Raw genomic sequence first — 27983 nt, forward strand, 5'->3', positions numbered from 1 at the left:
TAGGAAATTTGTCTCAAGTATTTTCCTAAAGATTTTCAACTTTGCCGTTTACTCTTCTCATTGTTCAATATCATGTTCAATAGCCCTATTTATTTGTTATAAATAATAACATTTTAATTGTGAACTCATTGCAAGTAGCACAAGTTTATGTATTCCTCTTTTGTAAACGGTTCTATCCAACACTCACAACCAAAATTAATGTGCATTTAAAATTATTGCTCCATATATACTATTGATTGCAATATTTCATCATCAAATTATAAATTGTTATTTTACATGTGGAGTACTTCTTCCGCAATTTATATTTACGTGTTCCTCTTTTTCAAATTGTTATTCCACATGTGCAGTATTGCTTCCACAATTTACTTAGAATGGATTATCATTATTTGACCATGTCTTATTCTCTTTGTTGTAGAAGGATTTGCAGTGGTAATGACAGACCGGATGAGATAATACCTAAAATTGTTAGATGAAAATCAATCCATCACTATTTAGTAAAATATTTAAAAAAAATTAAAACAAAAAACTCTTATATATTATTATTCAATTGAAACATCAAGTATTAATTAAATGCAATAAACATACATTAAAAGTGTCATAATAATAATAATTATAAAAAATTTCAGTTACAAATATTCAAATTCTACAATTTATACATATTAAGACTCTTACTACTCTTCATTTCTTAATCTCTTATAATAATTGTAAAAAATTCTTTAAATTTAATATAACATTTTTATATGTTTTTCATTCTCATTATTTATTTTTTTCATTATTTACAAACAAAAAAATCGCAAGAAAAGATAAAGTGTAGCCTTTAATGCAAATCGAAAAATGAAAAAACAAAAAAAAAATACAATTTTGTATAATTCTAATATAAATAACTTATGTCTTTTTTAAAAATAAATAAATTCAAAATCTATTTATAATATGTTCTCTAAAATATTTTTAATATAATATTTATTAAAATATACTATATAGTATAAATAATCTACCTCTCTGCGCAATGCGCAAGTCTCACTCTAGTAGATATTAATTACGTAGACCAAGTAACTAGTGCATTAGTGCAGTGAACCGATACAGATGAATGAAGTTGATCAGCGCGTTTTAATTAAGACTAGATTAAAACCTGCTATATATTAAGAGCTAAATTAATTATATTATATAATATAAATTTAAAATATTATATTAGATTAATAATTAAATTAGTTCTTGAAAAATAAGGTATTTTTTAAATTCGTCCCTTAAAGAATTTTTCAATCAAATTAGTCCATTAAAGATTACGAATTAATTATATCTATCATTCAATTACTCTACTCACAATTTTCGTCGACAATTAATAATGTAAAATGTTAATTGATGGTATACATGACACATAACATGTTGAATTAAACGTTAACTAAATATGTTTACAAAAACCAACCAATTTAATCACTAGGTCATATTAGAAATAGGATTCTTGTAATTGGGGAAGATGACTAAATTAATAAATTTTCATAAACATGTTTGGTCAATATCCAATTAGACATATCAGGTATTATATATGTTATCAATTAACGTTTTATCACATCAATCTTTGAAAAAAATTGTTAATGGAGTGACTAGAGGACAAATATGATTAATTCTCAATCTTTGAAGGACCAATTTGATTTTAAAAATATTCAAAGAATGAATTTGAAGAGTGTCTTATCTTTGAGAGATTAATTTAACTATTAACCCATATTATATTATGGATGAATTAATAATATGTAAATTAATATTGAATTTAAAAGTTAATTTATAACAAATATTATACAAAACTTTTATTTGAAAATTTATATATAATTTAATATGATTATTTAAAAAAAATAAATACAAAAAAATAAACCGTTTTGATGTAGATAATAATCGTTATTTTTTAAGTTTTGACTAATGATATATATTAAATTTAATTAATTAAAAATTTTAAAATTTTATTTAGTGATATATTAAAATTAATTTAAATTTTGTAATAATTAATCATAAATGATATATTAATATTATATAAAAATTTAATTATTTTTTATATTGTAAATTGACAAATATGTATGTAAAATTATTGACGAGGCATAAATACAAAAAATAATATAACATAAATGAGTAAAGCTATGGAACCAAAAGCATATCAGCCAAAACCCAGCTAAATACCTTTAGATGAATTCAAAATCTCTACGAGTTAATATATATGGATGTTTCTTCTACTAAGTATCAGAATGTTTCTTTTTCATATTAAATGGATGTTCTTTTATATATTTTTCGAATTTTTTTGTATTGCAAATGTGAATGTCTCTATTTCTTTAAGAATTTTATATTTTTTTAAAAATTTTATAGATATTTAATTATTTTTGTTAAAATATAATTAGATGTTTCTTTTGTTAAGTATTAGGATGTTTTTTTTATTTTTCTGTAATTGTTCAAGGACTTCTTTTAACTAAGATCAAGTATGTAGTTTATTAAAAGGACTCCTAATATCTCAAAATAATTGCGTACAAGGTAGAATCTCTTCATACAATGTGATGAAATTCCAGAAAAGAGTGTGTCCAAACACAAAAAAAAACACATTCATAAAGAATCAAAAGAAATATGAATACAACCTCCCACATCTGTCAACATCCATACCCTTTAACTACTAGTATAATAACTATCCCTAGACCCTAATAAAAACAAAACCCAGTACACACTGATTCCAGCCCCTTCTCACTTGAAGTCGCATTGCATTCTACTTATCACCAAACATGTAATGCTTCACATAAAACCTTGAACGCAACAGTGAGAGAGAGGGGTTTATGTGTGTGATTGTTGGAGGTGGGTAGGTTAATGTGAGAGAGAAGAGGAAAGTTTTTATAGGTTTTAATTAAGTTTACTTAATCAATTTAAAATTTTTTAAATTTTAAATTTAAAAAATTTAAAATTAATTAATTATTAATATAAATTAATGTAGTTTTGTTTAGTTTTTTGCTGATAAGCTTTTGGTTCTTATACTTTTCCAACATAAATTCATTCTATTATATGTTAGTATCAACTTTTATATAGATATACAAATAGATAGATAGATATCTTGCGCTATATTTCACGTGATGGAAATGATACAGTTGAAAAGTGGAAACCACCACGAGTGTAGTTTATTTTTTTTTTTTATGGAAAAAATCAATACAAAATTAAACATAAAAATGATGAGAAGTTGTGAATATTCCTTCCAAAAAAAAAAGAGTTTTTAAATAAATGAAGAAAATTTATCAACTTCAATTGTCCTATAGTTAAAATTTATCTCCTCTCATTGTGTTTCTTGAAATGTTAAGAGGAAACCAATGCTTTTTGAAAGCTTTTCTACTTTCTTTTTCTTTGAAAGAAGAAAATATTAATTTTATATGAAAATGGTAAGCATGAACTGAACAAAAACAGAACTACCACAAGTCCACAATAACTAACACTTAATATCGTTCCTGAAAATAAATTACAGCAATAAAACAAAGGCCAAGTTTTACAATCACACCAATATAACAAAACAAACACCCTGCAGCTATAGCAGAAAACCTAAAAAGAGGGCTAGAATATGCAAACATAACACTTATTATATTAACTGCATCTCTAAATGTTATTGGTCTCCTTCCAAATGGATACACATGCATGAAGATTCTGGCTGTATCACAAACAAAGCTACTCTTTTGCCTGAAAGATATGACAACATTACATGTTAGATAATATTCAAAATATATATGTGTAAAAGAGCAGAACTATACATTTAAGTAACATAAATGCAATCCATATCCCATAAACATATATTATAATACAAGAACAAGTTCACATGTTTACAATTGTATATATATAAAGACTAAATATATAATAAAAGAGTCTGCATGTATAAAAAGTGAAAACAGTAAACACTCTCTTGAGTATAGTTTAGGCTTAGTTTGGTAAAGCTTTTACTTTTCAAAAGTAGCTTATAAAAGTTAACTTTTAAAAGATGGCTTTTTAAAAGTTGTAGCATTTATGTTTGGTAAATCAAATAAAAAATAACTTTTAATAAACATAAGCAACATCAATTGTGTTTGGTAAAATAGCTTTTAAAATTCAAAAATACTATAATAGACATAAATGCAAGCATTGAATTTAAAAATTAGTTAACATATGAGGTTACATGGCTTGGGATTCGGTGGTCCCAGAACGTTTGGACCACTTAGTGGTCCCATAATAAAACATGTTTTTTAAGTTTTTTTAACAACTGCTACATAATCCTTTAACTAATTTTAATTATAGATTGACCCCATATATTTTATATAATTATAAGGGGTCAATTTATAATTAAAATTAGTTAAAGGACTATGTAACAGTTGTTAAAAAAACTTAAAAAACATGTTTTATTATGGGACCACTAAGTGGTCCAAACGTTCTGGGACCACCGAATCCTGAGCCACTCTGTTTTCGAGAGCTGTTGATATACTTAGGCTTAGTTTGGTAAAACTTTTTGAAAAGGTGCTTGTGCTTTTTAAAAGTTCAAACTCCTCATTTTGTGTTTGGTAAATAAAAAAGATCATGTGCTTGTGCTTGCAGCTTTTAAAAGATCGGAGTACTTTTAAAAGCACCTAGGATAGAGCTTTTCAAAGTTGGCTTGTACTTTTCAAAATTTAAAAGTTTAATATAACCTCGTATGTAACCTGGCTCAGGATTCGGTGGTCCCAGAACGTTTGGACCACTTAGTGGTCCCATAATAAAACATGTTTTTTAAGTTTTTTTAACAACTGTTACATAGTCCTTTAACTAATTTTAATTATAAATTAACCCCATATATTTTATATAATTATAAAAACGATTTTTTATTTTATAAATAATTAATTTATCATAAATCTATCATGTTCATTAACAATCAAGAACAAAAACAATTTGTTGGCCATTACAATCGATTAAAATATTAAAGTTGATTCGTCTCGTTCGCGAGGAATCATAAAATTGTGTTTTCTGCGAAAACCAATCGATTGGAATAATGAATCAATCGATTGGATTACAGTTTACCACTAAACAATCGATTGAAAATTGCCAAAAATATGATTTTCGCATAACTCAATCGATTGGTCATACGATCCAATCGACGATGAATAAAAATTGGATTTTTGTAATTCAATCGATTGTTTAGAATTTCCAATCGATTGAATGCTTCAAAACAACCTGGGTCTCACCAAATTCAATCGATTGCTTTTGTGACTCAATCGATTGAATTTACCCAAACAATATGAATTTGCCAATTTCAATCGATTGTAGTGTGTGTGAATTCAAATTCAATCGATTGAAATAATAATTCAATCGATTGGAACATAGGCGTAATACATTGCGTTCCAATCGATTGAATTATTATTTCAATCGATTGAATTTGAATTCACACACACTACAATCGATTGAAATTGGCAAATTCATATTGTTTGGGTAAATTCAATCGATTGAGTCACAAAAGCAATCGATTGAATTTGGTGAGACCCAGGTTGTTTTGAAGCATTCAATCGATTGAAAATTCTAAACAATCGATTGAATTACAAAAATCTAATTTTTATTGATCGTCCAATCGATTGGATCATATGACCAATCGATTGAGTTATGCGGAAACCATGCTTTGGCAATTTTCAATCGATTGTTTAGTGGTAAACTGTAATCCAATCGATTGATTCATTATTCCAATCGATTGGTTTTCGCAGAAAACACAATTTTATGATTCCTCGCGAACGAGACGAATCAAATTTAATATTTTAATCGATTGTAATGGCCAACAAATTGTTTTTGTTCTTGATTGTTAATGAACATGATAGATTTATGATAAATTAATTATTTATAAAATAAAAAATCATTTTTATAATTATATAAAATATATGGGGTCAATCTATAATTAAAATTAGTTAAAGGATTATGTAGCAATTGTTAAAAAAACTTAAAAAATATGTTTTATTATGGGACCACTAAGTGGTCCAAACGTTCTGGGACCACCGAATCCCAAGCCAAACAGAGTAGCACTAGAGAACTTGAATGAAATCAATCCACTTATACAAAAACACACTAAAACATGCACTCTTAAACCAAAAAACGTGAATAAAATATATAAAACCAAGCTTCACACCCATATATAAATATCCAATTTAGAAAATATAAACAGAGTGATACGAAAAAGCATTCTGTCCAAACTTCATCAATTCGCACCTACAACATAATTTTTAACCATGGAAATCCTTAGAAAAAGTGATACTTATTCTCAACAACATATCCACTTCAAACGGATAACCATGAAGATCTTCTTGCATCAAACGAACACATGTTCGGTAAAATACAACATATGTTTGTTAGGAACTAATATTATAAGTAAGCTACTGTTTTAACTAGGAAGTAATCAACTAAGCTATGTTTTAACCATTCAAAAATCAATAATAAATGGTTTATTTGGTGTGTCCAACTTAAGGTTTCAACTATAATAAAGTACATTTTAACACTACTATAGTTTGTTTCGTTTATATAGATCAGATATTAATTTTTTTGGTATACCAATATTATGAATATAACAACTATATCAACAATAACAAAAACTAGAAGAAATGAAAACGGTGCATACCTTCATATTTGAGATCTGATCCTTTTCAGCTTGGCCACCTTGATCGCTGTAAATACATAGAGCTTGTCATAGACATCACTCAACAACTTGAAATAAGCATATCTCCAAGATTTCTTCAAAATCAATGAGAAGCAAACTCCCCAAAATGCCATAACAAATCCAGCAGCCATAGCAATGTAGAACCCCTCGCTTACAAATTGTTCATCATCATCACCATCAGCATCATGTTCACTGATCTGGTGACCATGAATGGGACAAGTATTGTTGAGGGGAGCACCACAAAGTTTTGGATTTCCTGCATAATCAGAAGCATCCCTAGTTTGAAGTTGCGTGCCAAGTGGGATTTCTCCAGATAAATCATTGTATGACAAGTCAAGAACACTGAGACGGTCAATCTGAGCAAGCTGTGAAGGAATTGTTCCTGACAAATGATTTCTGGATAGATCAAGAAAATCTATTGACTTCAGCTGTCCAATAGTTGGAGGAAGGTCTCCACTGAACAAGTTTCTTGAAAGATTTAAAGAAACCAAGCCAATAAGACTCATCATCTCAGTTGGTATTTTCCCTGTTAACCTGTTGCTGGAGAAATCAATACTTCTCAACAATCCCAGGGTGCTTCCATATTTTGACATTTTTCCTTTCCATATGAGTGATGTGCTATCATTATAAATTATGGAAACTTCGGGTCCATAGGTAGAACCGTTATGCACGTCAGTCGTGATAACATTATTATGATAGTCATCGGTAATGGTTGCATTTGAATTTGCTAGAGTGGCCATAGCAGAAAGATTACTTATGCATTTAGGTATATTGCCAGAGAGAATATTGAGAGAAAGGTCCAAGACATGGAGTTCATGAAGATTGCACATGCTTAATGGAATGTTACCATGAAAATGATTGGAATGTAAGCTAAGTACAAGTAGCTTTGGAATATTATCTCCAATCCAGCTTGGTATTGTTCCTGACAAGTTATTACCTGCAACATCAAAAACTTGTAGTTGTGTGCAATTATGCAAGGATGATGGTATCTCTCCTGAAAAATCATTGCCTTCAAAGTGTATTGACTGGATATTTGTTAAAGACCCCAAAGATTTTGGCATATTTCCATAAAACTGATTATTGGATAAATCTAGGACGACCAATAACTCAGAACTCCTCCAACAATCGGAAAGTTCTCCTCTAAGGTTGTTGTTTGACAAATCCATAAATCTCGTGTATTTGGATGAGTTTGCACATAGAAGAGGATTTGCAATTGAAAATCTGTTATTGGACAAGAAAACATGTTCAGCAGTTGAAAGGAATGCTGGAATTGGGCCTTCAAATAAATTGAAGCTCAAATCAACTGAAAGACCTTCGAGAGAAACAATAGCTGGTAGAATTTGGCTTTCAATTTTTCCTCGAAGACGGTTGTGAGAAATATTCAAATTCAACATCTGAGGAAGGGGTTCCCAAAACCAATTAGGAACAGTGCTAGAAATTCCAGCATAGGAAATATCCAAATCCCAAATATAAACCTGGGTCTGAAGCCATTTTGGAAAGTTAGGCCCCAAATTGCAAGAAGCCAAGTTAACGACACTTAAATTGAAAGGGGGAACCCAATCGACGCTAACATTAAAAACAAATGCATTATGAGACAAATCCAAAGTGTAAAGATTGGAAAGTCTTGAGAAATGAGCTTCAGATATCAAACCATGCAACAAATTATTTCCAAGGCTTAAGTCACTTAAATTGGATAGTTGTCCAATACCTTCATGAATGGTTCCACTTAACCTGTTGTTATCAAGTCGTAACACTTTCAAAGATGAAAGCTGTGAGAGGTCAGGGACCATCCCCGTAATTTCATTCCATCCCAGATCCAAGATTTGTAAGGGTTTATGAGCACAAGGAGAAAACTCTCGAATATATTCATGAAACTCCCCTGTCAAGTGGTTCTTCGATAGGTGTATTTCTACCAAATTGCAACTATGAAACAAGGATACAGGTATTTGGCCTTTGAGCTCATTATTTGCAAGATTTAACTCCTCAAGGGAGCTCAAGTTGTCCCCGAATGTTTTTGGAATGGTTCCTGTTAAACCATTATTATTCATTCTGAGAGTAACAAGGCTACCAGTGGAATTCATTAACCAGGGGAATATCAAGGATGCATCCCTTGGAGAGTTGTTAGAGATATCCACATATGACAGAGAAGTGGAGAAATTAGAAGGGGATGCAAGTGATGAAGTGAGCACCGAATCAACAAGATTGCAACCATGCAAGTCTAAATATTGAAGATGAGAAAGGCTACTCACTTGTTGTTGCCAATTGCTGGCACCACTTAGATTCATCCAAGGAAGTGAAAGATACCTCATGGTTGAAAGCTCAGATAGCCATTGTAAATCAGAACTTAATGACATGGTTTTGTCCCAGGCATAATACATAGGATGGAGGTCAAGATGCTGTAAACGAGAAAGGTTTTTGAATTGACTAGGAATGGTTCCGGTGAATGCATTTGCACTTAGATTAAGATGTTCCAAGGATAAGAGATTTCCAAGTTGGGGTGGCATTGTTTCATTAAGGCTATTATCACTAAGATCCAAATATTTCAAGGATGACAAATTTGTGAGTTGAAGAGGAAATCCTCCAACCAGATTATTGGAACTAAGATCAAGGTACACTAAATGAGAGAGATTTGACAACTGAGAAGGGATTTGTTGCGGAGGATCAAAATCATTCCCTCCTAGATCAAGATACTCGAGGAAGATCAGATTTCCCAATTGAGGGGGTATGTTTCCACCGAAAAAACAATAAGAGAGACTGAGATGTGTCAAAAAGGTTAAAGAGGCAATGAAAGGAGGGATAGATGTGGTGAGAGTAAACTGAATACCGCTAAGGTCCAAGTAGTTCAAATGATGTAACTCAGCCGTGATGGGCTTATGGAGCCAGCAAAGTGATAACCATGGAGATCAAGCATGAGAACATGACCAGTTACATTGCTGCACTTGACGCCTTCCCAGTTGCAACACTCCTTCTGCTGCTCCCCATCTCCCCATGAAGACGGCCAATCATCATCATCGGTCAGATCGAAGCCACGTTTGAGAGAAAGCAGAGCTTGCCTTTCACTCTCAATGCACTTCACGCTTGGCACCACCACTGCACTGCTGGTCCATGCAAGTACCTGCACCATCAACACCGCATAAACTACACCATTCATCATCATCACTCCAACCACACAATATTTCAAGTGAAGTTGTTGTATCATATCATATGTGTGTGCTCAACAAAATAAGGCCATATTTCCAATTTATAACAACTGATTCAAATTAACAAAATAATCAACGCGTACGTAGGTTATACTCACAAAATACATAATGAGGACAGCAAATTCCACAAAGACTAATTCAAACCAAAGATATATACTAAATCTAATATAAATAACTTGTCCAGTGTGGCTCAAATGCTTCCACTCACTCAACGTACTCTATACTCACATCACTCATGACTTCAACTATTGACTTAACAAGTCAGCTTATTATATTCATCACACTAGCTATGAATTATTTATTGTTAGTTCTTTCTTAAATATTTATTATGAATAAAAAAATTAATAATATTACGTGATAATATATAAGAGATACTTTCGCTTGCTTATTACTCCAATTTCAATTTGAGTGCTTTAATTAGAGAATTCCACTCATGAAATCAAATTTCAAAAAAGCTTTCCTAGTTTGATGTACGTTGCATTATATGAGAGACTCAACAGTCAACACCAAACATATATTCCTAGAAAAATTGGCTTTCTTATCTCTTTCAGTGGGTTGTGGACTTTCGTGAATATTTCGAACCGGGTAACAAATAAATAAGAGAATTTGTAGTTGAAGTTGACACAATGATCCTGCATTTTGTACAAACACTCGTGACATTCATCTCCACTAATTTTACGTCAATTTTCTGGTTCAGAAATGTTTAGTAACCAAAGAAAAACCATAATTTATTTTATTTAACATTTATTAATTGTTGTGACAATTAATGAATGCTAAATAAGATAAGTTGTGGCTATTTTTTTATCTTCCTAACATTACCGTTTTTCGATTATGCATAAGCTTAAGTCTTCTCTAACCCTTATTTTAGTAAAATTTTTATTTTTTAAAAATAGTTTATAAAAATTGTGTTTAGTAAATTAAATTAAAAAAAACTTTTGATAAATACAAATAACAATAATTAGTACGTTCGATAAAATAATTTTTAAAATTTAAAAATATTATATTAGACATAAATATAAAAGTTAAATTTAAAAATTAATTTATATTAATTATATTAAATTTCTTAATTTTAATAAATATAAGTTAATTTTAAAAAAGTTATTTTAGATACTTTTTAAAATATCCTTATCTTTTAAAAACTATAAGTATAAATGTATGTTTACTAAATAAAAATTAAAATACTTATGATATATATTGAAAAATACAAATTCTTTCTCAAAAGATAATATATTTTAGATATGAATGCAATACTACACAACAAGACTATTGAAGATATGAATGCAATACTACACAACAAAACATTGATGGACTCATTTATGATTGGATATAATTTTCTGCTGTTTTTTTTTGCAGCACATGTTAGTGTAGACGTGACCTTTATATTATCTGTTGCATAAATATTATGATCACAATGAAACAATACTAGCATTGTCACTATTGGATACACTTGATGCATTTTTAATGTAAATAGAGATAACAATTAAATTGGTCTTTTAGTTTTCACTTAATGATGATATTAGTCTCTCAATTTTAATCCCTAAATTAAGTTAGTCCTTCTATTAGTAAATTATTATCAAATTAGAATGAGATAGCGCAATGTATGGAACAGTAAATTAATGATAGTATATAATAAATATTAAAAACTATTATATTTTGTAGAATTAAATTAAATATGTGTAAACTAAAGTTAAATTTAAAAAGTATTTTATTTAGAATAATTTATAATACAAAATATTTGGATGTTGAAATTATTAATTTAGTGACATTTTTATTTGGTGGTTTAATTTTTATATTTATTTTAGTTGATGGATTAACAAATATGGGTTTTAGCAACGCCAAATTTTGCAACGCCTTAAACCGTTCTCTAAGATAGTTTTAGACAACGGTTTTTACTTTTTTGTAGTATTACTGTTGAATTCAATTTTTCATTATTTTATAACAACAAATTAAAACCATTCTCTTTGACTATTTTAAAGAACGGTTTTATAACCGTTACTATGATTTGTTTTTAAGCAACGGTTTTTTATTGTTGTTTAAATAATTGTACAAAAGAAACACATAAAAATCGTTGCCAAAATGCTACATTTTAAAACCGTTCTATTAGATGATTTTAGACAACGATTTTTACAATGTTGCTGATGAAGTTCAATTTTTTATTACATTATAACAACAAAATAAAACCGTTCTCTTTAACTATTTTAAAGAACGGTTTTATAACCATTACAACAGTTGTTTATTAAACAACAATTTTCTAATATTATTTAAATAATTATACAAATTAAAATATACATATAAAAATAATTATAAATAATCATACAAATTTAAACAATTTATTCTATAAATATTAAATTTATAAAATACTCAAAAAATATTGTTATAAATATATAAAACATTATTTTTAGAAAAAATAAAATTAAAATAAATTTATAATAAATATTATATATTTTTGTTATAAATATATAATGTAACATCTCACATTTTTGAAAATTTAAATGGATAAATTGTGATTTTATCTTATTAAATTTAAATTTTATAATTTTAGAAATTATTCTATTAAAAAATAATTAAAGAGATTCAGAGATAAATTCATTTTGAATCAATTAATATTCTTAAGTAATTTTATTGTAATGGAATATTTTGTATAATTTTAATAATTAAAAAATAAGAAAGAATTGTACAATTTAATTTAAGTAACTTTTATTATAAAAAAGTTATGACTTATTTTATTAATTTAAACTCCTTATTTTATAAATTAATCTATTAAAAATAATTAAATTAATTTTATTAATATTTAAAATTAAATTAATTAATATTTTTGTGTAATTTTTATTAATTAGTTATTTCATATAATTTGAAATTAAAATTCTGATGATAGAAAATGATAAAAAGTTATATTATTTAATTTAAATAATTAATATTTTTAAATTTAAAATTATATTTTATAAAATGTGATTAATACATTTATTTTATAATTTAAATTAAAAATAATTATTTTAACTCATTGATATATTAATAAATAAAATTTTTTATACATTTTAAAAATAATTTTTACCATATTAAATTTAAATTTTAAATTATTATTTTATCTTAAATATTTTATAAAATTATTATATTACTAATATATATTTTACCATAATTATAGAATTACCAAATAAAACTCTAATTTCACAAATTCCTAAATTTGTTACCTGATGGCTGAATCCCTAAACACACACTTACAGAAAAGGAAACAGAAGGAAAGGGGAAAAGGAAGAAAAGGAAAAAAGAGAAGGGGGAATCGGGGAAGAAGGGAAGGAGAAGGAGAAGAGCCCGCCGTCGCTGCGCCCTGCCCGCCTGTCGCCGCCGTTCCGTGGAGCTGCCGCCATCGTCGCGCGAACCGGAGGTGTGGAGACGGAGAAGAGTGCGCGCGAGAGAGGAGAAGTAGCCACCATCGTCGAGGACTCCATCACCGCCGCTGAAGGTCCTGACCGTCGAGCTCGTCGTCGCCGTCGCACCTCCCATCACTGCCGCCACTGAGGAGCTCGAAGAGAGAGAAAGGGTTCGCGCAGAGAGAGAAACACGATGAGGGAGGAGGAGGTTGCCTCTGTTGCTGCCAAGCCGTCGCTGGCGGGGTTGGGTTCGCCGTCGCCGTCGCCGTTGGCGTCTGGATCACCACTCTGTTTCTGCTGCAACTCGCCACTGTCCTGGTGAGCTTTACCGTGCGAGTTACTTTGCTGTTGCCTAATATTGATTTTAATGTTGACTTGGTATAATGTTGTTCTGATGTTGATTTGGGAACTGGTTATTTGGAAATGCTGTTGTGATTTTATTTTTATTTTAAGATTGATTTAGTATGTAACTGTTTCTCTGGACTCTGGCAATGCTGCTCTGATTTTGTTTTGATTCCAATTGCCCTCATACTCAATTTCACCAAACTGGACATACACTTACCTTGAAGCAGCTTGGTCTGATCATTGGCAAAGGTCAGTTATTCATTATTATTAGTAGCTTGACATTGTGGTTTAGTTCTTTTACTTTCATATTCATTGCATAGGACAATATTTTGTGCATTTTTTTTTCCTTTGAATCTACCGCTGCTTGTGCAATCTGATGATGAGAATTTTTTTTAATGGTCGAGTATATGGCTAAATTCTTGCATAGGACAATAATTGGCTTCCATGTTGTATTTGTAATTGTAACAGCCTAATTTAAATAAGTTTGTATCCTTGAAAGGCCAGCATGGAAGGAAGCTTGTGCTACTCTTGAAAAGCTCCTTTCAGGTACAAGTCGCAACCTCAATTTGTTCTTTTCTTTTACTTTGTTTCCACATTCTAATGCCTTAAACGCTACACTTTCACTCCCTTTAAACCCAAAACCGCACTTCTTCGTCACTTGCTCTGCCTTCTTCCGGTACCACAGTTTTTCCTTCTTCTCATTATGCTCTTCATTTTGTTCAATTTAGCTTCTTTTTCTTTTTTATTTTTCTTTCAGTTCATTTATTTTTTGAAGTGGTAACGTAGCTACTTTATCTGTGTGATAATAAAGGTGACGTTGCTGGTCCCTAATAGCATTCAGTTTTAAGAAATTTGTTGCTTTAGATAGTTTGGTGCAAATTGTTATAGGGTTCTAGGAGAGGGTAATTCAGGTATTTTTGAGTCTTTTGAGATGAATCAATTAATAGAGATTGTTGAAGTTGATTAATTGAAGGCATGGAGAAAGAGGGGAAAAAGTTCTGTTAACAATTAACATTCATTTGTATGTTTTACAGAAATGAGTAATATTGTTCAAATTTGGGAGACTGTTATAAGCATTTTTTTCTCTTGATTACTCTTATTTTCTTGATTATACACATTTAAGCAAGAGAAATTCATGATTTTTGTGGTGATTTTGTCTTCAGATTCTCTGCTGGTGAAGGCTGCCATACAGCACCACATTTATTGCAGACTCTGCTCTCTCATTTGGCGCAAGCAATAGCAGATTATGTTGTTTTCCAAGTGGAGTCTGGGGCTCACTGCATACAAATATTTGATTCATGGGGTGGACAACTACCACCTGATATGTGGGAACGCTGGTCAAAGCCTTATATCAAAGAGGTAATGTAGAAATAGTTCCCATTTATTTTCATCTTATTGAAATTGTGTTCTAATTTTTCAAACCGTTCTATTTGGGATCCATGTCATAGCAAGCCTAAGTGTATGTATTTCAACTTTTGCTTATTTGTTTAGTTGAATCTTTGAACTAGACAAACCATGTGTTGCTTTCAAAGGTTTGCAATGATTACAGGTTTTGTTTTATGTAAATTATTTTGTTCCAAGCTCTCATGATTGTCATTTGGTTGGTAAATAATAAGATGAGCTAAGAGCTTGTAATTTATAAGCATCGAGTGGTAAATAAGCTCACTGGATGTTGATCTTGGTCTTCTGAATTTCGGAGAGAAAGTCCAAATCAGAGGCTACACCTTCAAACTTTTTTATTTAATTGAAACTATGTTGCTGTTAGTGCATCATCATAATTTATAAAACATAAAATATTTGCGAATTGAACGTTGGGCGCAAGATGCTATTGTTCCAAATTTTTTCCTCTTTTGCCATGTACTGATTTCTAAACATCCAGATTGTAGATTTGGTCAAGAAAAGATGCCTTGAGACACCGATTGTTCTTTATATAAATGGAAATGGTGGCCTCCTTGAGCGTATGAAAGATACTGGAGTTGATGTTATTGGGCTGGACTGAACTGTGGATATGGCAGATGGAAGAAGATTGGGTAGTGGAATAGGTGTGCAGGGAAATGTGACCCTGCCTACTTATTCTCCCCACTTCCTGCCCTCACTGAAGAAATTCAGAGGTTGGCGATTTAATATCTTTTTAACTCTGACATTCTTCATTCTTGATAGTCATATCCTTTACCTGTTCAGCCTGCATTTTCCCCCTGTTCATGATTCAGATCCAGTGCGACTGTCAAGGTTATTATTCACATATACCTTCCTTGATATTTGGTTAACTATCTGCATAACTTTGTGTTTGTCTTTTTAATGCTTAGTATCCAGGTTTTCTAATCTTCCAAAAATGTTTATACAGATAAAAATGAGATTTAAGATTCTTTCTAGTTCTTTATGTGGAGCAGTTGTCATTGAAGCCAAGAGAGTCCACTGAAGCTGAGTTACCATACCAACTTTGTTGAAGAAAAATGAAGAAATTGCCACTCTTAGGCTATACCGCTATAGTATTATGATATTTTGAAAAATGATGATATATAAGTAAAAGTAGTTATGATCTAGATTAGTATTATGTTATTTTGCAATGATGATATAATGTGATTGTGGATCTTACAACAATTTTTATAAGTCAAATTTGATGGTAAATGTTCAATTAGTTTTCTTTAGTAATTTGATTCAAATAGTTTAGGTTATTTATTGACACTAAATTAAAAAAAAAAGTTGGAACTAATTTCAGTAATGAGAAAATTCTTGTAAATAAAGAATTATATTATAAAAAACCGTTGTCAAAAGTCACAAAAGGCAATGATGTTAAAACCGTTATCAAAGACAACTATAAAATGGCAATGGTATTAAAACTGTTGCCAAAAAACGACGCTAATGGCAACGCTTTAAAACCGTTGGCTTTGTGAATAATAAAATTACAACAGTTTAAAACCGTTGCCTATCCAGTTATGGTTTTAGACCGTTACGTCATGAAAGAGAACAATTCTAAACCGTTCCCTATCCAGCAACAGTTCTAAACCGTTCTTTAAAAATTATTGTCAAAACTGTTGTCTAAACCAGTAACTTTGGCAACGATTTTTTTGTTATCTTTACCTTAGGTAAAAAACCGTTGCCTTTGAGCATTGGTAACGGCCGCATATATCACAGGTCAAAAACCGTTGCCAAAGCGTTGCCTAAAGTTTTGGGAACGGTTTTTCAATCTACGGCAACAGTTTTTGACTGTTGCGAAAACCCTTATTTGCGAAAATCCTATAGTTTTCTTATATGGCGCTCGTCCTCTTTTTTATTTATTGGTTGTTGTTAGAGTTGTTATTTTCTCCTTTTTGAATTATTGAGATCTATGCATTTTTTAGACACCTGAATTAATGCTCCTTAAAACTTTGGAGTATTAAAACTTTTTTTAAAAAGTTAAACAAAAGTTAACACTTATATTTATTTTTTTGTCTTTTTTATTTAATATTTGTTTGGACTAAGATTATTATTTCAATTTGGATCATTTCAAGTCTATTATATTTTTGTATTAATATTACTCATATTAAATTATTATAACATTGAAAAAAAAAAGATTATTATAACATTATTATAAAAAGTTTAAAAAACTGAAAAGTAAGCATATTTTTTGGTATTAATTTTAAAAGACTAAAATATTTTTAAAAATTAAAGTTATTTAATTTGAATTAGAAAATTAATTTAATTTTAAAAAGAGTAAAACTAAAAAATTATATTTAAATTTAAAAAAATAAAATTAATTAATTTAAAAATTATACAATATTTATTTAAATATTAGTAAAAAGACAAAAATATCTTTTTGGTATTGACGTTGTTTACATGCATCAAAAAACTAGAAATTTAAACAATAAAAATTATTTTAGAATTAAATTTATTTAAATGAATTAGAAAACATAATTTTAAATTTTAATTTATCAAATATTCTTATAGATAATTTTATAAAGACAAAAATGTCCTTATAAAAATTAAGGGTCGACTTACAAGCTCGAACAACCAATCCAACAATAAATTATATAACTTTTATCTAACCCTAATCTCATTTTAATTATCATTTATCTTTTTTTATTCATATTTTTTTCGTTGTAGAAAATTTTTCTTTTCTTTTTTCTTTTATTTAAAAATATAATTCTAATTTTGATTGATATTATTTAATAAATTTATAATGTTAAAATTTAAATTTGATTTTAAAAGACTAAAATACACTTTTTATATATTTTTAAATGATAAAAATACTCTTTAAATAATTAAATTTATTTTATTAAATTAAAAAATTGAATTTGAATTTTTTTTCTCTTGGTAACTAAAAGAAACAACACGGGAATGTGAATTTGAATTTAATTAATAGAACTAAATAATATAAATATATTATTTAGTATTAAGTTTAAATATTAAGATATTTTTTTAAGATTAGATTATTTAAATGAGTTAAAAAGTAAAATTTTGAATTTTAATATAAAACACTAAAATAGGAACAAAAACAGAACAATTAAAATAGAGATAAAAATTGAAGACAGTTTAGGAAGATATCCAAAATAGAAGAATAGAAAAATTAAAATAAGGAGTAAAAATTCTAAAATATCCTAAAAACATTCTATTTGAAACAAAAATTTAAAAAATAGGAACAAAAACATATCCAGGTTCCAGAATAAAAGAACAGATCCAGTATATATGAAGAGATTTAAGATAGACTAAACAGAACAACCAAAAGAAGGGAGTATGACTCAAGCGATTTATATTTATTTTAAATTATAATTAACAGTTTTAATAGTTATTTTTTTAAATCGAATAAATATAATTAATCACATAAGTATAATAATACGAATATGTTTATTTTTATCAAATTAAATTAAGTTATTAATTAAATTATATTTATTTAATTTTTAATTTAAAAATTTTATAATTTAAAATTTTAAATTATGCAAATAAAATTGGATTAATTAAAAATATATCAGTACGATGTATCGTATTGCAATGAGTTTATGAAATTCTAAAATAAAATAAATCTTAAAAGATAAAAATAAAAAATTGTTATGAAAAACAATAAATTTTTTATTTTATTTCATTAAAAAAATTAACACTAATAAAACACTAAAATAAAAAAAATCGTTGCTTAATAAATAAATAAAGATGAGAGATTAATATTTTATGACTATTTTATGTTTTTTATTTAAAAGTATAATTTTAAATTAGTGTTAATTTTTTGAATACTAACTTTTCACATTAAAATATTAATAATAACGTAAAGGAGTTTTAAAATTCCAAATAATACAAGGAGTATTGTAATATTTATTCACTTTTTATTGTGTTGTTTGTTTTATCTTTGCATGTATGTTTTTTTTGGAAGATGTGTTTTGAATTTATATGGTTTTCTTTCTCTTTAATTTCTTGATGTGTATGCAGTTTTCTAATGATATCTACCATAAAAGGAACAAAAATGTGTAAATTTTTTTTGAATAATTTATTTTTAATAAGAATAATTAAAATAGTATAAAATAAAATTATCTGTTAATATTTTTCTTTGACCCACTCTTGTCAGACAATGTCTCAAGTGATACAAATTTAAAATAGTGTTGGAGAATGTTTAAAATTGGATCTCTAATTTCTTTCACAACAGTTGTGACTAAAAAATTTGCTTTCATTGTACTTTTAATTGGTCTATACAAATCATTTGCATAGTCTATTTTTAAATTTTTTATAGTATAGACTTTTTCTTCTTGTAACAAATATTTAAATTTGTTCATTATATTTTTCTTCACAGTTATATGAAAAGGTATTTTCTACAGTGTTAGTAAATCATAGTTAATAATTAATTAAAAATTGATTACATTTATTTTTTTAAGTTATTAGAAAATGAACAATAAATAGCATATTGAAAGAAGTATAATTTTAACGATATTGAAATATAATTATATATAAAGTATTATAAAATAATATAAAAAGCAAAAATAATTAAAGTATTTTTTTGTAAATTCAATTTAAAAATACAATAAATATGTTTGTTTTGTATCTTTTTATTTAATATAATCATTTCTAAGCAAATAGACCCCTCTTCATTTGTAGGTGTTAATGTTTTTCATAGACGAATCACACAAAATTTGATAAACTAATTGTCTGTTTATTTGGTGATATTTTCCAAAAAATGATGCTCCATTGAATAAGTTTGAGATATTGTGTAGTTCAAAAATAAATTTCTTGTGCTAAATTTGATGTTATTTGAAGGAATAGTGATAAGAGACTTATATAAGTAGTTCAAATAGTATCGAATTTAAATATTTGTAACGTAAAATTTATTATGATTAATAATATTATTATAACATTTGTAATATGGATGTTTATTACATTTAATGAGTTATTTATAAAAATTAATAAATTAATTATTGGGATTATAAATTTGTTATATTGTTTATATCGGTAAGATATAATAAATATAGGATATGGATTCAATGTTTTTATAGGTTACAAATTTAATTAGATACTATTCATTTCTAATTATTATCATTGGTAATTTTGCATCCGCATTTGTATATATTTTTATTATTTATATATTTTTTGTATATTTTTTTTGTTAATTTAAAAATAATAATTTATTTGACAAAAATTGAGTGATTAATTCTAAAATTTTGTTAAATATGTTATTGCTAATATGATATTAGTAAATAAAAAAATTTAAAAATAATGTGAATAAATTCGTCTCTCAATTTGCCTAATGTCATGCTATTACAGTTGTTAATGTTACATGTCAGCATTAACGCCGTTAAAACTAAGGGATAGATTAATTTGATCATGAAAATTGGAGCATCAATTTAATTGTTATCTAACTATAAATATGCCAAAATAAATTGATAGAATAAAATTATCTGTACCATGCTGTTTTTAGCAAAAGCGGTATTAAAACAGCAATAAAAGAGACAACCTCCTATTATTTTCTTATAGAATATGGCACGTATGTCTCCAGTTAACTGTAAACACAAAAAATCTTATCAGAAAATTAATGTTTCACATTTTCATGCATAAGCAAAAAAAAAAAAAAAATACAAGGTATGTTCCAAAGGTTGTTGACTCGTTGCTAGTACCTAGTAAAATGTTGATTAGATCCTTATCATTGATAAAGAAATTGAGAGTTAACTACCTCCTCCTGCAGCTCTTAAATCACAAAGAAAATTGCATAGATGTTAACAATATCATAAAGGCGAATTCGGCGCAATTCTCTGCTACATGGCTGAGGCAAGCTCACTTTGCCCCTAGGGGTAGAAAGTACACTTTCAAAGTACCATACATAACGGCGTTGGCTTGGTATTGATACCTGAAATAGTGAAATCACATAGGGTTCTAACTTCTATAGTTCATATTTGTTAAGGATAAAAGAATACCTTGAGAAGGTATAGGCCCAAAATATTAAAACAAAAGGTTTAATTAATTTTATCAAATTTGTAATTAGATTATATTTATGTATTTTTTATCTTTTAATAATTTTAATTTTATAAGTAAGTTTTTATCAGTATAAAAAATAATAGAACTAAAACTAATAGAATATGTGTCTCTAGCGCAAATTGAAGGTTCTCATAATTAAGAACCTAACTAAATTTTTAATAACATTTTTTAGAAAAAATATACTATTAATTTTAAGTTTAATTATTTTGTTGGTATTTATAGTTTTATCAAATTTTTAATTAGGTTCTTATATTTTTTTTTCTTTTTAATTGAGTTCTTATACTGTTTTTAATTTTATAATTAAATTTTTTTAGTGTAAAAAATATTAGAATTAACTGAATATTTATTTGTAAATTAAATGTATCTATAATTAAAAACTTAATTAGATCTTTAATCACATATTTTTTAGGAGAAATATTCTATTAATTTTAATATTTTTTTCATAAAAAAAATTTAATTACAAAATTAAAAACAGTGTAAAAATTTAATTAAAAAAGGTATAAAAATTTAATTATATATTTAGTGAAATTATAGGAACTAATAAGATAATTAAACTTTAATTTTATTTTTTTAACATAAAAAGATATAATTATAAAATTAAAAATAATGTAAAAATTAAATTGAAAGAAAATTCGAATTGCAAATTTAATAAAGTTATAATGACCAAATTCAACCAAAGCAAAATCATAAAGGCCTAGCTTTGTAGATCCATTCCTTATAATATTATTTTTCTTGCAGATTGTAAGAGTCAATATCCAAATTCATCTGTTGTTGAAGACAAATTTATTTTTTTAATTGATGGAATTATACCTAACATAACTTACTCCTTCATTATTTGTTATCCTTCTCTTTGCATACAATTGAAGAGCCTTATCTAGCATGTCAGAATAAGTTAGATATGAACACACCATTAAGCCAGTTCTACCGTTTCTTATCTACAGCATTGGATAAAAAAATATTTTATATGTATTCTCAACTTCTTAATGATTTCTTTCCATCTATCTTTGCTTATTTGGTATTTAAGTGAGAGAGAAGCTAATAAAGATAACAAAATTTTATTTTAAAAAACTGGGTTTATGCTCACATGTTTTGGGGAACAAAGATGGATATATACTTTTATGAATATATAAATTTATATAAAATCTAACAATTATGTAACTAAAAAAGTATACATAAATTGGATTAAAAAAAATATGAAAATATTCAATTGAAATTTATCTATTTAACTTCATATAATATTTCTATATTCATTCTTTTTATGTTAGTCATTTTTGTTTTTATTATTATTATTATTATTATTATTATTATTATTATTATTATTATTATTATTATTATTATTATTATAGTACAGCTAGAGACGAACCCAAATAAAGAATAAGAGAGCATTTGCCCCACTAAATTTGATAAATAAAATATATATATATATATATATTCCCCAGTATTTTTGCCATCATATTAAGGTATAAATTTTTGTTTTGAGATTTATGTTAAAAAAATTATTTTATTAAATTTAACATTCAAACATACTTATTTTATTAAATTTGATTTAGCATAAAAAAATTAAATAAATAAATCAACTCAATAAAAAAATTAATAAATAGCGATGACGTATTTTTTGACGCAAATCGATTAGTTAATTACTAAAATAAATCTTAATTTTCTAGACATAAGTAAAATTGTTTTTCACCTTTTTGTCTTAAAAAATAGATGAGATAAAAAAACCATCTAGCTATTAATTAATATTTTTATTTTAAAATGATATAATATTTTTTTATTTTAACCCTTAATAATCTTGCTTATAACAACTGATTTGATTTTAAAAAGTTTTTTATGCCATAAATATTGTAATAAATAATTTTTTTAATTGAGTAGGAGGTAATTAATAATTGAAAATTATAATAAAAATTTGTATATTTTTTTACATAGTTATTCATTCGCCACATTCATTTTTTTATATGACCATTTATGTGATAAATATAAAAGCTAATTATTAACATGGATTTTATTATAATTTTGTTGCTTTTAATTTTAATATAAATTTAATATTTTTTATTAGTATGTTCATGAAATATAAAATGATAAAATATTATATTTGATTGAAGAAAATAATTTGTTACAAATATGATTGGATAAGGTTGGATGTAGAACTTTAGAATGCAAGTAGGGTTATGAATTCTCAACGTCCGAGTATGATAGAGTTAAATTTAAAAAAAAAAATCGCAGATAAAATTATAATAGAGTCTAAATCCTACCCGTTGCGAACTCTACCAATAACTGATATTATTTACTTTTAAATTTTCAACTTTTAAGTAGACTAGCCCAATAGTTCATTATAAAATAAACATGCTAATTCATCCTAATAGATATGGTAAGCAGAAATTAAAGAAAAACAGAACTACCACAAGTCCACAAGCACTTCCATAATAACTAACACTTAATATCGTCCCAGAAAATAAATTACAGCAATAAAACAAGGGTAAGTTTGACAATCACACTCATATAACAAATACTATGCAATATAGGTGAAATGTGAAAAAGCATCCTCTTCTGCATTCCTCCCTGCAGCTACAGCAGTAAACCTAAACAGGGCTAAAATATCCAAACATAATACTTATTATATTAACAAACTTTTTTCTTATATTAACTGCATCACTAAATATTATTGGTCTGCTTTCAAATGGATACACATGCATGAAGATTCTGACTGTATCACAAACAAAGTTCTATCTTTTTAACACAAGATACTGTCTACTCTTTTGCCTGAAAGATATGACATCGTTACATGTTAGGTAATATTCAAAATATATAAAAGTGTTAAAAAGCAGAAATATATATTTAAGTAACATAAAACCATATCCCATATACATATATACATATATTATTAACACAAGAACAAGTTCACATGATTACAATTGTATATGTAAGAATGTATATATATATAAAGCCTAAATATATAATAAATAAAAGGGCCGTGTGATGAACATGCATGTATAAAAAGTGAAAAACATGAATAATATTTTATTCATGACACTAAGTCACGCAGCAATAAAATATATAAAACCAAGCTTCACACCCATATAAATATCCAATTCAGGAAATATAAACAGAGTGATCTGAAAAAACATCCTCTCCAAACTTCATCAATATATGCACCTACAAATCTACAACACATGTAAATACTTAACAAACTAATACTTATTCTCAATAACGTTACTGAATTATGCACTTATCTCACTTCAAATAGATAACTATGAAGATCTACCTTGCATCACACGAATTCATGTTCAGTAAAATTCACCATTTGCAGTAATGGCAACAGGTAGCACATATTCAGAGTAACAAAAACGCTAACATATTATATACTTAAGCTACTGTTTTAGCTAGGAATTAATCAACTAAGCTATGTTTTAACCATTAAAAAACAATAATAAACTGTTTGGTGTGTCCAATTTGAAATTTCAACAATAAAGAAATACATTTTAAAATTTTAGCACTACTATATTTTGTTTCATTTGCATAGAGCAGATATTAATTTTTTTTATATACCAATATTTTGAATATAACAACTATATCAACAAAAATAAGAAATAGAAGAAATGGAAACGGTGCATACCTTCATATTTGAGATCTGATCCTTTTGAATTTGGCCACCTTGATCGCTGTAAACACATAGAGCTTGTCATAGACATCACTCAACAACTTGAAATAAGCATATCTCCAAGATTTCTTCAAAATCAATGAGAAGCACACTCCCCAAAATGCCATAACAAATCCAACAGCCATAGCAATGTAGAATCCCTGGCTTACAAATTGTTCATCATCATCACCATCAGCATCATGTTCACTGATCTGGTGACCATGAATGGGACAAGTATTGTTGAGGGGAGCACCACAAAGTTTTGGATTTCCTTCATAAGCAGATGCATCCCTAGTTTGAAGTTGCGTGCCAAGTGGGATTTCTCCGGATAAATCATTGTATGACAAGTCAAGAACACTGAGATCGTCAATCTGAGTAAGCTGTGAAGGAATTGTTCCTGACAAATGATTTCTGGATAGATCAAGAAAATCTATTGACGTCAGTTGTCCAATAGTTGGAGGAATGTGTCCACTAAAAAAGTTTCTTGAAAGATTTAAAGAAACCAAGCCAATAAGAGTCATCATCTCAGTTGGTATTTCCCCTGTTAACCTGTTGCTGGAGAAATCAATACTTCTCAACAATCCCAGGGTGCTTCCATATTTTGACATTTTCCCTTTCCATGTCAGTGATGCGCTATCGTTATAAACTCCAGAAACTTCACGTACATGGCCAGTACGGCTAAACACATCGCCATATTCATAATGATAGTCATCGGTAATGGTTGCATTTGATTTTGCTTGAATGGCCATAGCAGACAGATTACTTATGCATTTAGGTATACTGCCAGACAGAATATTTAAAGAGAGGTCCAAGACACGAAGTTCATCGAGATTGCACATGCTTAATGGAATGTTACCATGAAAGTTATTGGAATGTAAGCTAAGTACAAGTAGCTTTCGAATATTATCTCCAATCCAGCTTGGTATTGTTCCTGACAACTTATTACCTGCAACATCAAAAACTCGTAGTTGTGTGCAATTATGCAAGGATGGTGGTATCTCTCCTGAAAAATGATTGCCTTCAAAGTGTATTGACTGGATATTTCTTAAAGAGCCCAGAGATTTTGGCATATTTCCATAAAACTGATTATTGGATAAATCTAGGACGACCAATAACTCAAAATCCCTCCAACAATCCGAAAGTTCTCCTCTAAGGTTATTGTTTGACAAATCCATAAATCTCATGCGTTTGGGCGAGTTTGTACATAAAAGAGGATTTGCAATTGAAAATCTGTTATTGGACAAAAAAACATGTAAAGCAGTTGCAAGGAATGCTGGAATCGTGCCTTCAAATAAATTGAAGCTCAAATCAATTGAAACAAGTTGGTCAGAAACCATAGCTGGGCCTTCAATTTTTCCTAGAAAACGGTTGTGAGAAATATTCAAATAAAACATATGAGGAAGGGGTTCCCAAAACCAATTAGGAACAGTGCTAGAAATTCCAGCACAGGAAATATCCAAATACTCAATCATGGTTTGGGTATGAAGCCATGTTGGAAAGTTAGGCCCCAACTTGCAACGGGCCAAATAAATGTCAGTTAAATTGAAAGGGGGAATCCAATCCACGCTAACATTAAAAGCCAATGCATTATGAGACAAATCCAAAGTGTCAAGATTGGAAAGTCTTGAGAAATGAGCTTCAGATATCAAACCTTTCAGGAAGTTATTCCCAAGGCTTAACTCAGTTAAGTTGGATAGTTGTCCAATACCTTCATGTATGGTTCCACTTAACCTGTTGTTACCAAGATGTAACTCTTGCAAAGATTGAAGCTGAGAGAGGTCAGGCACCATCCCCGTAATTTCATTCCATCCCAGAAGCAAGATTCGTAAGGGTTTATGAGCACAACGAGAATACTCTCGAATATATTCATGAAACTCTCCTGTCAACTTGTTCTTGAATAGGTCAAGGTGTACCAAATTACAACTATGAAACAAGGATAGAGGTATTTGGCCTTTGAGCTCATTATTTGCAAGATTTAACTCCTCAAGGATACGAGTGGAATTCATTAACCATGGGAATATCAAGGCTGCATTCCTTAGAGAGTTATAAGAGATATAGACAAATGAGAGAGAAGTGGAGAAATTAGCAGGGGATGCAAGTGATGAAGTGGGGATGGAATCAACAAGATTGCAAGCATGCAAGTCTAAATATTGAAGATGAGAAAGGCTACTCACTTGTTGTTGCCAATTGCTGGCACCACTTAGATTCACCCAAGCAAGCGAAAGATACCTCAGGATTGAAAGTTCAGATAGCCATTGTAAATCAGAACTCATCATGTACAAGGAATCAAGGTCAAGATACTGCAAACGGGAAATATTTTTGAATTGACTAGGAATGGTTCCGGTGAATGCATTGTAACTTGGATCAAGATGTTCCAAGGATAAGAGATTTCCAAGTTGGGGTGGCATTGTTTCATTAAGTCTATTATAACTAAGATCCAAATATGTCAAGGATGACATATTTGTGAGTTGAAGAGGGAATCCTCCAACCAAATTACTGGAACTAAGATCAAGGTACACTAAATGGGAGAGATTTGAGAACTGAGAAGGGATTTGTTGCGGAGGATAAAAACAATTCCCTCCTAAATCAAGATACTCGAGGAAGAGCAGATTTCCCAATTGAGGAGGTATGTTTCCACCGAAAAAACAAGAAGAGAGATTGAGATGTGTCAAAAAGGTTAAAGAGCCAATGAAAGGAGGGATGGATGGGGTGAGAGTAAAGAGATTACCACTAAGGTCCAAGTAGTTCAAATGATGTAAGTCACTGAGTGATGGGCTTATGGATTCACGAGTGTAATGACCATGAAGATCAAGCATGAGAACATGGCCAGTTACATTGCTGCACTTGACGCCTTCCCATTTGCAACACTCCTTCTGCTGCTCCCCATCTCCCCATGAAGACACCCAATCATCATCCGTGGCATTGAAGCCACGTTTGAGAGAAAGCAGAGCTTGCCTTTCACTCTCAATGCACTTCCCACTTGCCACCACCGCTGCACTGCTGGTCCATGCAAGTAGCTGCACCATCAACACTGCATAAACTACACCGTTCATCATCATCACTCCAACCACACAATATTTCAAGTTAAGTTGTTGTATCATATCATATGTGTTCTCGACAACCAAAGGGGCATATTTCCAATTTATAACCAACTGATTCAAATTAACAATATACTCACAAAAAATACATAATGAGGACAGCAAATTCCACAAGGAAAAGACTAATTCAAACCAAAGATATATACTAAATCCAATATAAATAACTTGTCAAGTAGTGTGGCCCAAATGCTTCCACGCTCACTCAACGTAGTCTATACTCACATCACTCATGACTTTAACTATTTGACTTAACAAGTCAACTTA

The 27983-nt window shown here is 28.7% G+C and overlaps 2 protein-coding genes across 11 annotated transcripts; both read right to left on the bottom strand.

The window, feature by feature from the left end:
• Positions 1-3407: 3407 nt before the first annotated feature.
• On the bottom strand, positions 3408-9900 carry LOC112743348 (receptor-like protein EIX1). Of its 2 annotated transcripts, none has more exons than XM_072215176.1 (2): positions 6605-9900; positions 3408-3687 (listed from the first exon to the last, which is right to left on the bottom strand). In XM_072215176.1, the coding sequence occupies exon 1, from the start codon at positions 9145-9147 to the stop codon at positions 6607-6609; it is 2541 nt and encodes an 846-aa protein (XP_072071277.1). In that variant the 5' UTR covers positions 9148-9900; the 3' UTR covers positions 3408-3687; positions 6605-6606. The 2 variants fall into 2 exon arrangements, with proteins under 2 accessions (XP_072071277.1, XP_072071278.1); XM_072215177.1 differs by having other exon boundaries at positions 3408-3658; positions 6605-9853.
• Positions 9901-23380: 13480 nt separating this feature from the next.
• LOC112743349 (receptor-like protein EIX2) lies at positions 23381-27848 on the bottom strand. 9 transcript variants are annotated; one of them, XM_072215185.1, is made up of 3 exons: positions 27800-27848; positions 26796-27652; positions 23381-26655 (listed from the first exon to the last, which is right to left on the bottom strand). In XM_072215185.1, exon 3 carries the CDS (start codon positions 26625-26627, stop codon positions 24600-24602), a length of 2028 nt encoding a protein of 675 aa, XP_072071286.1. In that variant the 5' UTR covers positions 26628-26655; positions 26796-27652; positions 27800-27848; the 3' UTR covers positions 23381-24599. The 9 variants fall into 9 exon arrangements, with proteins under 9 accessions (XP_072071286.1, XP_072071281.1, XP_072071284.1 ...); XM_072215180.1 differs by lacking the exon at positions 27800-27848 and having other exon boundaries at positions 23381-23744; positions 24598-25567; positions 26273-27791; XM_072215183.1 differs by lacking the exon at positions 27800-27848 and having other exon boundaries at positions 23381-23744; positions 24598-26655; positions 26796-27771.
• Positions 27849-27983: the final 135 nt, after the last annotated feature.

This window comes from Arachis hypogaea, chromosome 14 (assembly GCF_003086295.3).
Source record: "Arachis hypogaea cultivar Tifrunner chromosome 14, arahy.Tifrunner.gnm2.J5K5, whole genome shotgun sequence".
In the NCBI taxonomy this organism is placed as follows: domain Eukaryota; kingdom Viridiplantae; phylum Streptophyta; class Magnoliopsida; order Fabales; family Fabaceae; genus Arachis; species Arachis hypogaea.

What these genes read in the sequence shown, in the direction of transcription:
- LOC112743349 (XM_025792561.2), bottom strand. Translation starts at nt 27,722, where the DNA reads ATGATACAACAACTTAACTTGAAATATTGTGTGGTTGGAGTGATGATG.
- LOC112743348 (XM_072215176.1), bottom strand. Translation starts at nt 9,147, where the DNA reads ATGCCACCCCAACTTGGAAATCTCTTATCCTTGGAACATCTTAATCTA.